Source organism: Leopardus geoffroyi, chromosome C1, assembly GCF_018350155.1.
Source record: "Leopardus geoffroyi isolate Oge1 chromosome C1, O.geoffroyi_Oge1_pat1.0, whole genome shotgun sequence".
NCBI classification, from domain to species: Eukaryota; Metazoa; Chordata; class Mammalia; order Carnivora; family Felidae; genus Leopardus; species Leopardus geoffroyi.
In genome coordinates this window covers 7,492,517-7,510,231 of record NC_059328.1, presented here as the reverse complement: position 1 = coordinate 7,510,231, position 17,715 = coordinate 7,492,517, and the positions used below count along the sequence as shown (strand labels likewise).

Sequence of the window (17,715 nt, the reverse complement as noted above, 5' to 3'; positions counted from 1 at the left end):
CTCTCCTGACGCACCGTTCCAGAGAGCTTCTCCGGAAATGAAGCTGCTCACGTACGGATCTGGGAGGGAATGCGACCTAAGGATGGAACGCTTTAGGATTCCCTTTTCTCCGACGTGACACACAGTCGTTTCCAGAAATGAAATAATTCGTCCTTTGCAGAGCCTGATGCCGAGAAGCTTGATTTCAGTGCTTTGCTGTGACCACAGCCCGTCACCACCCCTTGAGAGCCAAACTTTGGGGTGTCTTTTGCTCATATTTAGTACGGGTGGTATAAATTCTATCCAGAACACGTGTCCTGATCTCTCTTGCCCCCTCTTTAGTCAGCACCCCCAGTGTGAACACTGCCTCTGATCCGTAGAGCAGGGCAGCTGGCTGACCTCTTCGAGCCTCGGTCTGCATGTCAGTAAAATGGGGATAATGAGATCCACACTGATAAGGCCGTGAAAATGCGGTGACGTCCTATGGGAAGCCTCCAGGGCAGCCTGGCGCACAGATCGGCCTCTGCAAACGCTGCCCCTCCTCTTCCCCCTCTTGCCCCGTGGGGGGAAATGCGCACCCTGGGCCTCCCAGACACCCCGGAGAGAAGACAGCGGCACTGGGCCCCTGGGAGGACCAGCCCTCACAGACTGACCCAGAGCACGACACACGGAAGTGTTTGGGAAGAGCCCAGGTTTTCCTCTCCGGCAAAACTTCCGGCCCACAGAACCATAGTTAAATTACAAAATAACCCAGAGAAAAGTTGCATCAAGTGTGTTCTGGAGAAAATCATCCGTAAAAAGTAACACAGACAATATCCAAATATCATATTTACCTTGTGGTCACAAGTGACCCAGGTTTAAAAGCTATATTGGTGGTCAAAAGGACGAAATAAATAGAGCTGTATTCATCTTTCAGGGACTGTCAGCCTGAAAAATTACACAGAAGAATAACATTTTTGCTTGAAAAAATTGACTACATTTAAGCTGCTGACACAATTTTATTAGCAATAGATACAACTTCCAATCTTTGCCACTCAAACCCTCCCGTGTTAGTGGAGGGTGAGAGATGGGAGTATTTTGCTGGAGAGTTTCCGGTCTCTTTGACACCAGCTTTGGCAGCCAATGACTCTGAGAAAGCAGCCCAGCAAGCCTCTTAGCCTTTTTATTTTAATCTCTACTGATCCCTTGGAAAATCCCTTTGTGGCAACGCAAGCTCTTGGCAACCCTCCCTGCTGAAGGCTGCCTTTGCCAGTGACAGCTACAGACTCGAATTGTCCTTTTTTGCTGCTGCAGCCTCTGCTGGCTCCACTGGTTTTTGGTTTTCTTCCTCTAATTTCTTCTTCTTTTTTGCTCTTTGTTCGGAGTTAAACTGTGCAAGCTCCTCGCTTTTCTCTGTGATGTATTTTAGCTGGAAGGAAGGAAGGAAGGAAGGAAGGGAGGAAGGAAGGGGAAGGGGGGAAGGGGGAGGAAGGAAAGAGGAAGGGGGGAGGGAGGAAGAAATACATTATCTGGTTGTGCCACTTTATAAGTCTGGGGGAGGCCGTGGGAATCTACATCCCTCCCAACCACTCCCACCCTAAGAATCTGGGTGGAAAAGCCCGGGTTACATTCCTTAGAGTGAAAGCCTGGGTTACATTCCTAGAGTGAAACAAGCCTAGGTTACATTCCTTCCATTTTTTCTGGAAGAAGTAATCAACTACAAAAATCAACCGATTGCTGCCCACACTCCTACCAAACAGGTAGGAAGGAGCTCCTTGAATCATCAGAAGAGTTAAAATGTGGAACTTGGGGCGCCTGAGTAGCTCAGTCAGTTGAGTGTCCAACTCTTGATTTCGGCTCAGGTCATGATCTCACGGTTGTGGGATTGAGCCCCTCCACTCAGCCCAGAGCCAGCTTCGGATTCTCTCTCTCTCTCCCCTTCTGCCCCTCCCCACCCCAAAATAAATAAACAAACATTAAAAAAAAAAAAAGTGGAGGGGCGCCTGGGTGGCGCAGTCGGTTGAGCGTCCGACTTCAGCCAGGTCACGATCTCGCGGTCCGTGAGTTCGAGCCCCGCGTCAGGCTCTGGGCTGATGGCTCGGAGCCTGGAGCCTGTTTCCGATTCTGTGTCTCCCTCTCTCTGTGCCCCTCCCCCGTTCATGCTCTGTCTCTCTCTGTCCCAAAAATAAATAAACGTTGAAAAAAAAAAATTTAAAAAAAAAAAAAAAAAAGTGGAACTTGCAGAAGGCACGCCAGTCCTAAATGTACTCTACACCAACTCCAGTACAGCCAACACCCCCCTAAATGTAGCCAACTGACATTACTGGGTGCTACTATGCACCAGATAGTAGGGCAGAAGGTACAGAACACGGGGTCTCTCCCTCCGGGAGCATTTTGTCAAATGCCTAAATTTAGCTGCAACCCTGTCAGATGAAACAAAAAATTAAGAGTCCAAAATAAAAATAATATTTGCAGGTAAACAAATGTGCAATAAACAGATAACGTCCCAATTAATATTCTAAGGTGACTGGCACTGACCAGTCCTTTGCAAAAGGTAGAAACTGCCCACCGAAACAGACCATGAACAGCTCTGACCCGCACCGAATTTACAGACAGAGAGGAGCGTCTTTCCCACTGACACACAGCACCGCCAGTCACCTTAGCTATTTTCCTTAGGGATCGCATCATCTTTAACCTTGACTTACTTTAAAGAGAGAATATTAGAAGAGCAGAGGGGGAAAAGAGAGCCGGGTAGAAACAGCGCTAGATCCTGGGCCAGAAGGTTAGGGCTCAGCTATCAACCAGAGAGCTTCGTTTTCAGCTCTGGGAAGTTACTGAACTCCAGCTGCCTCCCCTGTAAAACCGGGCTAATAAATCCTGTTCTTAAAGACCCTCAGAGGGTGGTTGTGAGGTTTAAATAATACATGTAAAATAACATCTATAAAAGTCCCCTGTAAATTGTCAACTGCTATACAAACTCATTCAACAACTACTTGCTGAGCACCTGCTGTGCGCCAGGCTCTATTCTAGGCACGGCAGATGGAACAGAGATAAACACCCCCGCCCTGGTGGAGCTCACAGTAAAGTATTTTTACTGCGGGAATTAAACTAGGTCATAAAACCTCACAGATGCCCTGGATCTGCCCTGGGCCACTGGCCTGGGATGATCACAGCATCACCTGTAAAAGGAGGGCCTGGTCGAGATGACTTCTAGATTTCTTTGAAAAGACAGACAACGTGCTCAGCTTTCTGCCCGTCCCAGCCGTACGGACACTCCTTCCATACCTGGCCCATCAGACTTGCGGGCACCGTAATGGAACTGTCTCCATACACTCTAGCCTGGGGTCTGTCTCTGACATTATGCTGTAAATGAAAGGCAGGGCCAAAGTTTTGAGATGTTACGAAAAAGGCAAATTATGAAACCCAGAGAGTGCTGATTAGAAAATTCCAAATTGGCTTAGCGAGATCCATCATGATGAAAGAGAGACTATAAATTACGAGCAGGCCTGAATGGTTCAACCATCTCTCGTTTTTAATGCAAGGTGCCCTGGGGAATCGCTTCATGGCTGCAAGTGATTAATTGGGAATAATGTATTCTGATGGGAAAGGGGAGTGAGGAAAGAAATCCATCTCTCACCAGTGAATTACTCCTCCTGGCTAAGAGCTTCACGTCTTCCGTGTTAATTGTGCTTCTTTTTGCGTGTCTGTAGAAAGGGCAGGAACAATTCACCAAAATGTTTAGTATCATTTCAAGTTTTGATGAAACCCAAAAGTTCATGGTCAGAGTCCAAACCAGCAAGGATCTCTAAGTAGCCCATCTTTTTAAATTAAATGCATTAAGCAACCATGACATAAAAACGAGTGAAGTGACTTAGCCAAGATACCAATTAAATAAAGAGACTAAGGAAAACAGAAGCCCATCTGTCCACCTCCGCCTGAGGCCCCGGGTGCCTGAGCAGGGACTTGCTTGAGCACGACGGTCACAGTGAACACCACAGAAAGAGCAAGCAGCCCATGTGTGCACACTTTCAGTGGGAAGAGAAAACGGCACAGCCTCACAACACAAAGATTGCCTACGCCTAAACAGACAGTAAGAAGAAGAACAAAGAAAACATACAAGTTCCCGAGGCTCTTCTCCACGGGTGAAATCACAGGAAAAAGCTCACACGGATGTCCCCTAACACCCCACTCCCCACCAGGGAGGTACCGCGCTCCCCCCACAATAGCCCGGCTAGAACAAAGAACATCCTGTCAACTGGGGTCTGTGTCTTGCTCACAACTTGGACTCCAATTCTCATTCCAGTCCTCGTACCTTGGCTCCAATAGGTAAAGCTGATAGGTCTGATAAGCTCTAGTCAATAACCTACTGCTCTGGTTATACCCCTTCTTGCCGTTTCTAACTTCCTCCAAAAATAAGGAGAAAGTGTGTACACAGGAACAAGTAGGCGCGTGTCCCGAACAACCAGCACACACAGCGTCCTCACTGGGCACCCGCGCCGCTACCGATAAACTCACACGGAAATTCTACTCTGTATTTGGCCGAACCCCCCCATCCTGCTAAATGTGCAGACATCAAGCGTCATCTCATCACGGCCGCCTCTGCCAACGGTGTCACTCCAGGAGACGACCTCTAGTTAGCGGGCCGCAAGCACCAGGACGCCGACCCGCCCCCCCCCCCCCCCACTACTCCGCCAGTTAGCTGGCACCACCTGAAAGTTACCACTTCCCTAAATGGGTTGGGGGGTGGGGGCAGGTATATCTGATGGCGGCTGCTGCACATCAGAGACTCTCCTAAATCAAACCTCTGACTCCAGAAAACTACTCCAGAGAAGATTACAAAGCAACGTTTCATATGACACTTTTAGCGACACAGGTTATAAAGACTATTCCCAAAGTCTTCCTAGAATTTATTCACTGTCCGATATCTATCTTCTTCAAGAGGTTACATCTTTAACACCTTGACAATATGAGGTGACTAGAGACTGCAAAGCTAAATAAAGGAAACTCACAACTTAGAATTGTGAGATAACTTGCCAAAGTTTACAGGCAAACTATTTCAAATGTAGGCACTATTTTCTCAGAGAAACAATGTTACAAATACCGCTTAAGTTCCCAGCCAGCCTACTTAGACTACTTAGGCTGGCCTGAAACAGACCCTTGGACTCTTTGTGGTGCTCACAGTTCTAGAAGACAGTGGCCACAGGGAAAATACAAAGCCACAGGATAAACAAAGCTAACCTTCTGGGAATATCAGTTTCACCCCATGATAAACTTTAAAACAGGATTTTTTTTTTATATGACGGCAAACTGAAATATTATGAAGATCAGTGTGAAATTAAGACAAAGGCCGAGTCTTCAAAGAAAATCTGCACTTGCGTCGGCTCAGGGTTCAGAGGGTGGCGGGAGCGTGCAGGGTGCTGTGGGACACTCTCAGACACGCGGAAGGTGAGGCATCTCCCGGTCAGTACGTCTCTGCCGCGCTCACTTAGACAAGAACAGCGTGAGAGCCTTTACCCAGACCCCTCGACTTACGTGATGTCCTTCCCTGGGGAGCTCACGGTCTAAGTGACAAACACAACACTCTCCCCTCCTTCACCAGGTACCCAGCAAAAGAAAATCAACCTCCTTTTTTTTTTTTAAAGCATGGTTAGAGTTAGGGAGTCCTTCCCCTGACATTTTTTTATTAAGAGCTTATTTTTAAGCTTATTATTAAGAGCCCCCAGCATGGGGCTTCGAGCTTACAACCCCGAGACCAAGAGTCACCCTCTCCACCAGGGAGCCAGCCAGGCGCCCCGAAAATCAACCTCTTGATGTAATGATAAAAACACAGAGTGTCTGAAAGCTCCATGTACTACAATGCTAAATATTTCCAATTTCGTTTTTATGTCTAGTATTTTTATAGAAGCATCTAAAAACGTTCGTGGTCTTTTCCCACAGCGAACACAGAAATGGCAAGAAAAGTCACAACGGGGGGCCGCGCTACGGGCATCTACCAGGGAGAGGTCAGAGGAGTCCATAAACACCCTACTATGCACAGGACAGTCCCCACCACAACCCAGAATGATCTGGTGCAAATTGTCAACGGTGCTGAGGCAGAGAAACCCTACTCTCTATCGATAATCTTCCTGTTCAAATTAAATACTCATTTGCTTACTTATTTACATTTTTGTGCCACCCTTTGTAATAAAAAGAAGTTGTGTTTAAAAAAAAAAGGAAAGAAATGGCAAGGAAAGGTGATAAATGGGTGTCACAGGAGACGAGGGGGCTGCGGGCGGGGGACGGGAGATAATGGGCGCCATGAAAGGGGCCACCACCCGTATTAACAAAGAATAAACCACATGAGCTATGACTATTCCATAATATGATCTTAGCCCTGTTGGCCAAGCCGAAGATGCTAAGCGGTTTTTAGGGACTCCTACACGTAGGGGTGGGAAAGATTTAGAGTCTGCCCTCCAAGAACCTACTGCTTTAATTCATTCAAAATATTCACCCGAGCAACACAGAGCTAACGGGAGCAAGGTGAAAAGCGCCGGTACGGAAGAGGCTGGCACCAACTCAGAAGTGCTAGCGAATTAGAAAGCTCTAGCCCTTTCCGGCCTCAGTCATTCAAACTGCTTCATAAAAGCAATTCCTTGCCAATTGTTTTCAATTACCTGAGGTCCTAATTGAAGAGATGAGCGTAAATCACCTGTAAAAGCTAAAGCTTACCAGCTGAGAGCAAATCACCCACTTTCAGGGAGCGTATGTCTCGCTGGTGACAAAGGCGGTGAATGCCAGGCAGACGGGGTGGGTGTCAGGCGCCGTGGTCCCCCGCGCACCGTCCCGCGGAAACGTTCTGCAAAGCACACGCACCCTGCACATTCACCGTCCGGGGCTGCCCTGCACATCTTTGTAGCCGCCAAGTGAACGGCCCTGGTTCTTGCACAAAAAGTGCTTGGAAGACATAACCAAAAAAAGGCCAAATCAAGTCTGAATGCACGTGATTAAAGCGGATGTGATATTCTTGCAGAATCACGATTAGAGATGAGCCTCCAGAAAATCCACACGCACACACAGACTGCATACAGCTCGCCCGAAACACGGCAGCAGGTGGAGAGTACAAATGGGTCGTGAATGCACACAGCATCAGAGAACCAGCCCCTTTACCCACCTTGCAAACATTTCGAGGTCTTTGGCGAAATTTTCTGAAAGAGAAAAAGATGTGCTTTAGCTACCCTGATCTCAATCTTATTTCAGAAGGAGGGAAAGTGGAACTTCAGAATGTTTAGCACAGTGACTAATGCAACAAGCCCTTTAAAAGGCGAGAGGAGGCATTTCCGGAGCCTTTAGCAGTTTTATTTTGTCATAATTGGGGTATTGTGGCTACACCCTTCCTTCTGTGAAACTGGCCCTTAATCTTAAATTTGGCTACAAGTTAGAGCTTGAGAGGACATTAATTTTCTCTAACGTCAAGCAGATACCAATGTCATAAGCCCAGCTGTCAAATAAACCAGGGCATGGTGGACATAAAAATGTTATAAAGCAATGAGGTAAAAAATTGAATGTCTAATGTTCCAGGCAGTTTAAAAAATAAAACAAAGGTGTTAATACCCAGTGTTAGGTAACAGGAAAAAAAAAAAGTTCTTTTCGTAAAATATCTGAATTTTACGGCAAAGAACAGTCTCACGAATAATGCCTGATGATCACGTTCTCCATCTGTTGGGATGACAAGCCAGGGCACCCACCCACACGTTTCTCCCAGGCAAAAGCAACTTCTGGGATGCCTATACACCTACAGGAAGGCCATGGCTTCCTACCGCACTGCCGGAAAGTCAGCTCCGAGATGGCCGCAATGGTTTGTTTGCTGAACCGAATCTCTCTGTCCGATGCAACTTCCTCGCAAAGACACCCAACAGTGTAGTGAACGGCTGCTTTTAGCCTCTGAAGCGAAAATCAAAATACTTCATGGGTAAGGTCGCAAAGAAGAGCTTTGCACATCTTGGAAAATTAAGACCAAGGAGAGGGTCTGCTGCGCCTCCTTCCTTCAGCACTTTCCATGATGGCTGAGTGACTTTTCAAGTGTACTAATAAATTAATGAGGCCCTCTGGAGTGTGGCTTGTAGAAACATTACTTCCTAGTTAATGGTTATGATTTAGGTCAAGTAAAGATAAGGAATTACAATGGCAGGTCAGTGGGGAGAAAAGTCGGACTCGCACTTGCAAAGCATCTGCATGACTTCACTCGGGTAGTCCACGAACAGGGACCACATTCCTACTGAGTAAAGGCCCATGCCAGGTGTTTGAGGAACAACGCAGAACCAGACAGGGGTTAATCAAGCGAAAAAGGAGGCGATGCCATCCCCCTGCAGCCCCGGGCCTGCGTGTGACAAAAGACAAACGCTCAGGACTCGCTGGGAAAGGCCTGCGAGGGCGCGGCTGAGCCTCCTTTGATTTGTTGGTTTGCTAGCCCACCTCGCCAGGACCCTCACTGCTCCTTAGCAACCCTTTTAGATACTGAGTAACATATCTTTCCCAGGCAGAGGAGCAAAGAAGCAAAACAAAGTTAAGCCAAGATCTCAGTCTCATGTCAGCAAACTTCTTGAGCCCCTAGGTGTGCTCCTCTATGGTGGAGACAGAACTGAACTGGGGACAGCTGAAGCCAAGACAGCATCAACCCTACCAGCAAGTGTTCACAGTTGAGACAAGATGAGGAGGAACCGCAGAAACACAGGTCGAGGACCGAGGACCCGGGACCCGGGTAGAGGCCAGGCAGATAAGCAAGGGCAACTACCTTCCTTAGTTTCAGAGGTCACAAGACTAGGAAGTTGAGGCCTTTGGCAGGAGACTAAGGGACCATCACCCAGGGAGGGATAAAGACCTTCCCAGGTCATCTTTTTTAGGTATGCGTGGGGCAGGGGGAGGTTCGGGGAACAGGACAGGAAGCCTTTCGAACATTCCAGGAAGTTTTTTAATGTCTCTCCTCCTTCTGTACGCCTCTTGGATGGGGCCAACTGCCTTCTGCAATGCTGCACACGCTAACCCACTAGACCCTAAATTCCTCAAGGGCACGACCCTGTTTTGTTCACTACCGTCCACCTACCTAGTGCCAAGAACAGCTGGTTCAATGAATGGTGGGCTCTTCAACCTGCTCACCAATTTCTCAGCCCAGCTCTGCAGCCTTACTCATCTCGTCAGCACGCAGAACCAGCCTCTGGTTCTTTATTGGGCACTGAGAACCAGCCTCTGTACTGGGGGCTGAGAATACAAAAATGGAAAGGCCAGCTCCCTTCTCAAAGACTTTATCTCCTGCTACACCTTTGCCATCAATGGACTCTTCAAAACCATCAATGTCAGGAAAAAGAGGATGGAGAACCAACCGGTCCAGGGAAGATCAGAGCCAGGATTACTAAATGCACTTTATGTTCCTTGACTGGATCCTGGGTGAAATAAAAAAAGACCACTAGAAAAAAAAAAAAAAAAAAAAACTGCTTTGGAACACCGGGCACATAAAGGTGGACCGAACATTACATACTAGGATTTTATCCGTATTAAATTTGCTGAGTGTGATCATTGAGATTATGCAGAATACCCCTGTGGTCGGGAGAGCATACTATAAAGTATTAAAACTTACAGGGAAAGGGTCAAGGTATCTGTGATTATATCTCAAATGAGTCAGAAAAAAAGAGAGCAAAGGAGCAAACACAGCCAAGTGCTAACAACTGGTGAATCCAGGTGGGGAGCATACGGCTGCAGAGTGGACTATTCTCGCCAACTTTTCCTGAAATCTTACACTTCTCAAAATAAAGGCAGGCGGTGGGTAAAACAGCTGAAGTGTAACACTGGCAGGAGGGAACTCCCGCGCCCTGAGCTCCTTCGCGTCTCTTGAGTGCCCCCTCTTTGAGGATACCGCCCTGGTTCTGGCTTTTTATCTCTTTGGGGCTTTACGGTTGGCTCCCGCGACCCTGCCCCATTGTACTAACTCCCGGGGCGATTAGAGGAAGGGCCGCCCCTGGGAGGGGGTTACTGTTACTCCGTTATTCTGCAAACAGGAAAGCTGGGCTCGCGCAGCGCCGAAGCGACCCTCGGGCTGCGGAGGCGGGACCGGAACCCACCCGGGAAGGATGGGCTCCGGGACCGCACGGCCCGCGTCGCACCCAGGTTCGCAGGCCGTCTCTGCGTCTGCAGGACGGAGCGCGCAAGTCACGGCGGCCACGTGCCGGGCATCGGGCTACGTGCTTGGCCTGAATCCCCTCCAAATGCTCACACCCCATCTTCATAACACCCCTGAGAAGGGAGACTGCGGCTGTCCTAGGCAAGAAGGCTGCCGCGCGACTCGGACCCGCGTTACCGAGGATACCGCCTCCCAGCACCCCCCGCGGCAGCCCAGCTGGCGCAGGCGCACGCGGCCCGAGCGCGCCCTCCGCCCCGGGGGACGCGCCCCGAGAAGCGCCGGGCCTCGGGGCCTTTCCCTCTCCAGCAGCTCGACGCCGTCCTCCTGCAGCCTGGCCGGGACCCGGCTTTCCTGTACCTGTTGGTAGGAGAATCGCTGCTGCTCCTCGGCCGCCTCGTCCTCCTCCATCTCAGCGGGCCGACCCAGGCAGGCGCGCCAGGGCAGTAGGAGGCGGCGGCCGGGAGGAGCCCGTCGGATTTCCCGCCGCGGCGCCCGGAGACGGACCGCGCGAGGGGACAAAGCGCGAAGTTCCACGCCGCCGTGTGCGCGCGCCCCCTGGCGGCCGCTCTGGGGACGGTCCGCAGCGGTCCGAGCTCCCGCCTCGAGGCGCGGGGGGACCTGGCGGTCCAGGTCCCCTGGCTCCGCTCGGCTCTGCACCTGGCTCGCGGCTCACACGAACCCTTGGAAAGAACGCTTGTGTGTAGGGACAGCGTTGTCGGGCGGCACTCTTTACTGTGAGTTACGTGGGGCCGTAAGCTCCGTAGACCTTGCAGAATCCACCAACGTTCTGTAATTGTGTCACCAACAGTAGTGTCACCGAGTCAGACGCAGGCAAATGCTGGATTGCTGTCCATTCAGCATCGCAGTGTGTAGGTGACACAGCCGAGGCTAAGGCACTCATCAGCAGTGCAAGTGTCCCCAATTAAAAAAAAAAAATTGTTGTTTTTTTTTTCCTTAAGTAATGTCTAGACCCAGCATGGGGCTCTAACTCAGGATGCCGCAAGGGTCAAGAGTTGCGTGCTCCACGACTGAGCCAGCCAGGTGCCCCAGGGCCCCCAAATTTTTATGTATGTATGTATGTATGTATGTATGTATGTATTTACTTCTTTATGAGAGAGAGAGGGAGAGAGACGGGCAAAGAGAAAGAGCGAGAATCCCAAGCAGGCTCTGCACTATCAGGGCGGAGTCCAGTGCAGGGCTTGAACCGTGAGCTCATGACCCGAACCAAAATCAAGAGCTGGACGCTTAACCAACTGAGCCACCCAGTCGCCCCAGGGCCCCTAATTTTTTTTAAAGGAAATTAATTTGGTTATATATTTTCTAATGTCTTGGTGCAATCATCAGGGAGAAAAGCGTCTTCTTGGACCTCCTCACACTTTTTGTAAGGGTTAAGGTTGTATTTTTTTTTTTTTAAGATTCATTTATTTTTATTTATTTTTTTAATGTTTATTTATTTTTGAGACAGAGACTGAGCATGAACGGGGGAGGGTCAGAGAGAGAGGGAGACACAGAATCTGAAGTAGGCTCCAGGCTCTGAGCTGTCGGCACAGAGCCTGACGCAGGGCCTGAACTCACCGTGAGATCATGACCTGAGCCAAAGTCGGACGCTCAACCAGCTGAGCCACGCAGGCGCCCCTGTTTATTTTTTTAAAGATTTATTTATTTAGAGAGAGAGAAAACGAGTGGGGATGGTGCAGAGAGAGAGAGAGAGAGAGAGAGAGAGAATCCTAAGCAAGTTCCGTGCTGTCAACACAGAGCCCGACTCTCGGGCCCGATCCCACAAACCGTGAGATCATGACCTGAGCCGAAATCAAGAGTCCGACGCTTAACTGACTGACCCACCCAGGCGCTCCTGGTCAATTTCTACTGCATCTGAGATGACAGGTGCCTCTGGCCTCTTCTCCCCATTGCTCCCGGAGAGAATTCCAGTTTCCAGTCCCCTGGGATGGTCCCCGATGTCATGCAGGGCAGGCCTCTCACGGGATGTCCCTGATCTGCAGCTGTGCCTTAGCAGGCCGAGCTCTGCCCATCGATTGTCACCCTGCTCCCCGCTGCTGCAGCTCTCTGGTCTCTAGCAGGAAAGAAAAGGGTTGGGGTGTGGGAGCAGGTGGGGAGCTCCAGCCTAGGCCCAGACCTTGGGTTCGGGGCCCGGCCCCTTTCACAAGCTTTGTGACCCTGGGTGAGTCATAGAACCTCTCCAAGCCCCAGTTCCTGCATTTATAAAGTGAGAAGCATGGGACTAACTTCAGAGAGTGGTCTCAAGGCCTAAGTTGCCTCACCAAAGGGCACAAGAAATAGTAACAGTTTTCTCCTGGGCAGTTTCTGTGCTTTGTACCTTGCATGATATCTCATTTGAAAGCAGTTGCTTCCCAGGGCCAAAAATACATTATTCTAGCAGCTTCTGGAATACCTGGGCACTTTAGAGTCTGAAGAGGAAGGCTTGGAGCTGAGGCATTACGTCACAGAAAATGGCTATGTTCCTTTGGAACAATTTTGCCCGGGAAAGAGCCAGCCACGTCAACTGGCCACTAGATGTCAGCATTGTGCCACGTTGTGGAACAAGGCGGGTCTTACTGCCAGTGATCCGCCCCCGTCACCTTAACCCTGGGGTTACTAGCCTCTGGGTTCTAGGCACCCAGCTTGGGTTAGGTCTCAGCTGCGCTCAGAGGTAGGTGCGGTGCCGCCATCTCCTACGTGAGGGAACAAGGTCGCAGAGGGGAGAGAACTTTGCCTGAGGTTAGTTAGCCTGCCAGGAAGTGGTGAGAGTCCAGTGTCCGCAGCCTGGCGTCGGAGTCTGCGCCCTCACCAGAAGTAAGAGAGGGACATTTGTCCCTGGATCCTTTTCAGCTGCATCAAATAGGGTACAAGGAATACTTAGCTCAATAACAGTCCTCATTTACTCCCCCTATAAATGCGCTACAAATTGCTGGTTCAAAAATCAGTCTCCGGGGTGCCTGGGTGGCTCAGTCGGTTGAGCATGCGACTCTTGATTTAAGCTCAGGTTATGGTCCCAGGGTCGTGGGATTGAGCCACGCGTCGGGCTCTGCGCCGAGCGTGGAGCCTGCTTAAAATTCTTACCCTCGGGACATCTGGGTGGTTAAGCATCCGACTTCAGTTCAGGTCATGACCTCACGGCTCGTGAGTTCGAGCCCCACGTCGGGCTCTGTCTTGACAGCTCAGAGCCTGGAGCCCGCTTCGGATTCTGTCTCCCTCTCTCTCTCTGCCCTTCCCTCACTAACACTCTCTCTCAAAAATAAATAAACATTAAAAAAATTCTCTTTCCCTCTTCCCCTTCGCCCACTCTCTCTCTCTCTCTCTCTCAAGGAGAAAAAAAAAATCAATTTCCATTAGCTGTAGTATAGATTCTATAAGCTCATGAGGTCAGGACTTTTCATCTTCTCTCACCACTGACACACGGTCCCGTCACAGTGCTTGGCACATAGTGGGCATACTGTAAGCATGCCAGTGGCCGAGTGAATAAGTGAATGGTACGCTTCGAGCATTAAGAGCTTAATGGTTAATTGCCCGGATTCCGGCAGCAGCTTGCCATTGTTCCAGTTCCAGTGCTTCAGGAGTTATGCGACCTTGGACAAGTTACTTAACCATCCAGGAACTTCATTTGTGAATTGGGGCTGACGGTAGTACCTGCTTCAGGGGGTGTTGTATTATAAAACTGCCTGGCACACACTCAGTTATTACTTTCCAGTATGTGCCATGTATACGGCGTGAGAACTCAGGAACACTAGCAAGTAGGGCCAGAGTTCCTAACTTCGTATAACCAACTGTCTTTTTCAAAAGAAGCGTATGTGGCAGATTATATTCGCTCAAAACATAGAGCCAGTATCTCCTGACCCTTGTGTTCCTCCAGAACACTGCCGCTCCGCCATTAAGAGGTGGACTCTAGGGGCACCTGCGTGGCTCAGTCATTCAAGTGTCCAATTCTCGGTTTTGGTGTCAGGTCACAAGCTAAGGGTTCGTGGGTTCGAGCCCCACGTCGGGTTCCATGCTGTCAGCACGGAACCTGCTTGGGATTCTCTCCTTCCCTCTCTCTGCTCCTCCCCTGCTCATGTGCACTCTCTTTCTCTCTCAAAGTAAACATAAAAAAAAAAAAAAAAAAAAAGGTAGTCTAGCCCTTCACCCATTGAATTTGGGGTGTTTATGACTTGCTTGTAACTGATACAATGGGGCTGAAATAACGCCCTGTGGCATCCATGGCTAGGTCTTACAAGGCAATCCAGCGTCTGCTTTGTTAGCGGGAACATTCCTCACCTTTGGAGCCCTGCGCTCCCACGTGAGAAGTTAGCCCAGCCCGAGGCTGCCGTGAGCGGGGCAGCCGACAGCCATGTGGTGAGGCCACAAGTAGCTTTTTCAGCCCTACCTGAGGTCCCAGCCAGCAGCCAGCATCGGCCACCGGATGCATGAAGAGGATGGTCACCTCCAAGTGATCCCAGCCCTGGCCACCAGCTGTCTTTTTGCTGAGGTCCAGATGTTGTGGAGGAGAGATGAGCTATACCCCCTGTGCCCTTCCAGTTCCTAGCCTAGCCCACAGGATTAGGGTAGTAACGATGGTTATATTACTCCCATTGAGTTTAGGGTAGTTCCAGTAGTAACTGGAACATATAGGATTCCTAGACAGTGAACACATATGTGCCAGCATCCATACTAAACACGGTACACACGTCTACACCCACCCTGGAGACTTCTCTACGCCTCCTAAAGGGATGGGCTCCGCATCTACCTCAAAGAATGCGCAACACTTGTCAATCGCCTGCCTAAAGTCTCTTTGCTGAGAAACCCTGTCCCCTCCCTTATCTGATCCATACACCTTTCTAGCCACCCAACCCCTTTGTGTCCCAAGTAAAGCAGAAGTTGTGGCTGAAGTCATTAATAGGCCTACAATCTCTGCCCAGGGAGGCCCTTTGCTACAATAGCCACCAGACTGTCCCTGCGTGGTCCGGGGACAGACCCCTGTGCGACCAGCTCCATCACTTTCAGAATTGTGGACTGCCTCACCTTCCACGGGAGCTGGGTAATAGTGAACCCACAAACAGTATTTCCCTATGCGGCGGGCACTGATTTCATCCTCAGAAGAGCTCGGTGAGGTAGGTATTGTCATCACCTCTTTTGTGTGAATGGAAAACTGCGTGGGTACAGAGGTTGAGACACGTGTGGGGCAACAGCGAGTTCGTGGTGGGGCTGGGATTTGGGCCCGGGCTCCCACCCAGGAAGCTGGGCTGCCCTTCCTAGAGCTAAGAGTTTTTACTGATACGTTTTTCAAGTAGGTCATGGGATGTAAAATTCAAAAAGCATGAAAGCATATATAGTAAAAAGTCTCAGCACCCCCCCCCCCCCCCCAAAGGACCTAGGCAAAGGACTGTTGTATTCTTTGACGGTAAAAACTTCCTTTTGTTATGCCTTGTGTGCCAGGTACCGTGCCAAGGACTTTGTATAATCTCATTTATCATCCCACTAACCTAGGGAAGTAGTTGCGTCTTTATTATTATTATTATTGTTTGTTTTAGCGTGCAAGTGAGGGAGAGGGGTAGAGGGAGAGAGAGAGAGAATCTTACGCAGCTGAGCATCGAGCACGACACAGGGCTCGATCCCACGACCCTGGGATCATGACCTGAGCCTAAATCAAGAGTTGGACGCGCAACCGAGTTACCCAGGCACCCCGGGAAGTAGTTTTTAACTATGAAGAAATGTCAAGTCAGAGAGTTTAAAGAACTTACCTGCGGGGACAGCGCCAGTTAGTAGAGCGAGGGCGTGTGTGCTCAGGTATCCTGACTCTGCACTGACGCCCCTCCTGCCGTGCTCCAGCACGGCTCCGTGGTCGAGTGGCCAGGGTGGCCTCAGCTGGGAGCTACTGAGAAACGCACAGCATGGAGGGGCGCCTGGGTGGCTCAGTCGGTTAAGCGTCCAACTCTTGATTTCAGCTTAGGTGATGATCTCATGGTTCATGAGTTCAAGCCCCACATTGGGCTCTGTGCTGACAGTGCAGAGCCTGCTTGGGATTCTCTCTGCTCCCTCTCTGCTTGTGCTTGCTTTCTCTCTCTCTCAAAACTAGACATTAAAAAATAAAAGAAATGTACAGCATGGGGCCGCCCCTCAGCACCCCTCTCCTGCTGAATCAGAAGCTGCCCTTTTTTTCAAGATCCACCCCCGGGAGTGGGGGCTCACATACAGTTTGAGAAGCTCCACTGGTCTGGCAGATGTTTGTCGTGACCTACACCCCCCACCCCCGCCATGCAGCACACAGAGAAGCCCCACCAGGAACCTTCTGAGGACTGGTTTGCAGAGTGAACTCACCGCTAGGTGCTGAGAAATAAATCTGGTTTCTAACGCTCAGAAATCCCTCTGCTTCAGGGACAGACACACCCGGAAGCGGTAATGCCACATATAGGTGATTATGTGCCAAGCATATAATCTTGGTCTGTTCAATAGCCTCAAGGAGACAGGTACTACCATCCTGTTTTACAGATGAGAAAACTGAGGGCAGAGACAGAAAATAGTTGGCCTAGAGTTCCACAGCTAGCCGGTGAAGGGGCCTGGAGCTGAGGCTTCCGCTTCCAGACGGTGAGCAGGGGCTTGTGTTCTGTCAGATGGCGTCACTAGTATTTCAAGCACTCTTCTGGACAGTCCAGCTTTCCTTTCCTTTCCTTCTGGCCCTAAACCTCCCACGCCTCGCTAGTGCTTCTCTCTGAAGGCACTCGCTCTCCGTTCTAGAAGCACAAGTGGCCATAGTTCACCTGTGAGAAAAGCTGCACCGAGTGATTCACGTCCCTTAAAAAAGAACCCTGTCATGAGCAGTGACTCAGCACCTCTTATATTTAAAGGTGTGATCAGGGAGGGGGGACAGTCTCGCTGCGTACTCACATCCAGGCTGAGTCTCAAAAGTGGAACATTTCATGAAAAGGACCGCCTCCCGTGTCAGCCCCTGCCTGTCCCCGCGCTTTTCTGGAAGAGGTCAGAGCTGAGATTACAGACACCAGCTGTCAAAACAGGGAAACTCTGGCTCTATTCTAGGATCCTCTCAGGACTTTCTGAAGCATTCCACAGAATTCTTTCTGGAGTTAAGCTGATGGAATAAAACAATTACACTGGCCCCAGGCCACAGAACTATCAGTAAGAATTTGCTGGCAGGACTTTTTTTCTTGAGTAAAGAAGATCGAGTAAAAAGGTCTGATTCAAGGGGCAGGCTTAGGTCGCCAGAAGTCCCACCCCAAACCCAGGGCCTGGCTTCGGGACAAACGGAAAGAGGTGGGGCACACTGAGCCCACCCTGTCATTTAAGTGGAGTTTCCTAAAACATCTGGGATGAAGTGACAAAAGCCATGGAGACTGTACCCGTGAGCGGCCAGGGCCCAGCGCCCAACCCGAGGAAACGTTCGCACCCCCTGCACACTCAGCCCCCGATCGCCTCCTGGTCCTTCCCCAAGTTAATCATTACCCTAACTTTGGTCTGTTTCTTATATTACAGCCTTTCTTTAAAGGAAACGGAGAGGAAACAGTAAACGAGGCTGGAAGGAAACAAACGGAGTCAATTGTGAGGAAACCGACTGCAGATCTTTCTGCCAAGGGGGATAATGGCTCCGTGTGGCAGGTGAG

General features: G+C 50.0%; 1 protein-coding gene and 1 long non-coding RNA gene across 2 annotated transcripts; one reads left to right on the top strand and one right to left on the bottom strand.

Moving 5' to 3' along the window:
- Positions 1–957: 957 nt before the first annotated feature.
- Positions 958–10,610, bottom strand: LOC123599804 (centromere protein S-like). Its single transcript, XM_045482138.1, has 5 exons — positions 10,466–10,610; positions 7,755–7,878; positions 7,109–7,142; positions 3,596–3,662; positions 958–1,387 (listed from the first exon to the last, which is right to left on the bottom strand). Exons 1-5 carry the CDS (start codon positions 10,514–10,516, stop codon positions 1,238–1,240), a joined length of 426 nt encoding a protein of 141 aa, XP_045338094.1. The 5' UTR covers positions 10,517–10,610; the 3' UTR covers positions 958–1,237.
- A 3,558-nt stretch (positions 10,611–14,168) lies between these two features.
- LOC123599806 lies at positions 14,169–17,689 on the top strand. Its single transcript, XR_006713299.1, has 3 exons — positions 14,169–15,210; positions 16,589–16,684; positions 17,588–17,689. It is a non-coding gene; the product is annotated as an uncharacterized LOC123599806 (long non-coding RNA).
- Positions 17,690–17,715: the final 26 nt, after the last annotated feature.

Bases quoted from the DNA above. Each gene is read 5' to 3' on its own strand.
- LOC123599804 (XM_045482138.1), bottom strand. From the start codon at position 10,516: ATGGAGGAGGACGAGGCGGCCGAGGAGCAGCAGCGATTCTCCTACCAA. The intron at 7,143-7,754 runs GTAGGAAGCCAT...TTTCTCTTTCAG, and splicing joins GCTGACTTTCCGGCAGTGCG to AAAATTTCGCCAAAGACCTC. The intron at 3,663-7,108 runs GTGGGTAAAGGG...CCCTTTCTACAG, and splicing joins GACCTCGAAATGTTTGCAAG to ACACGCAAAAAGAAGCACAA.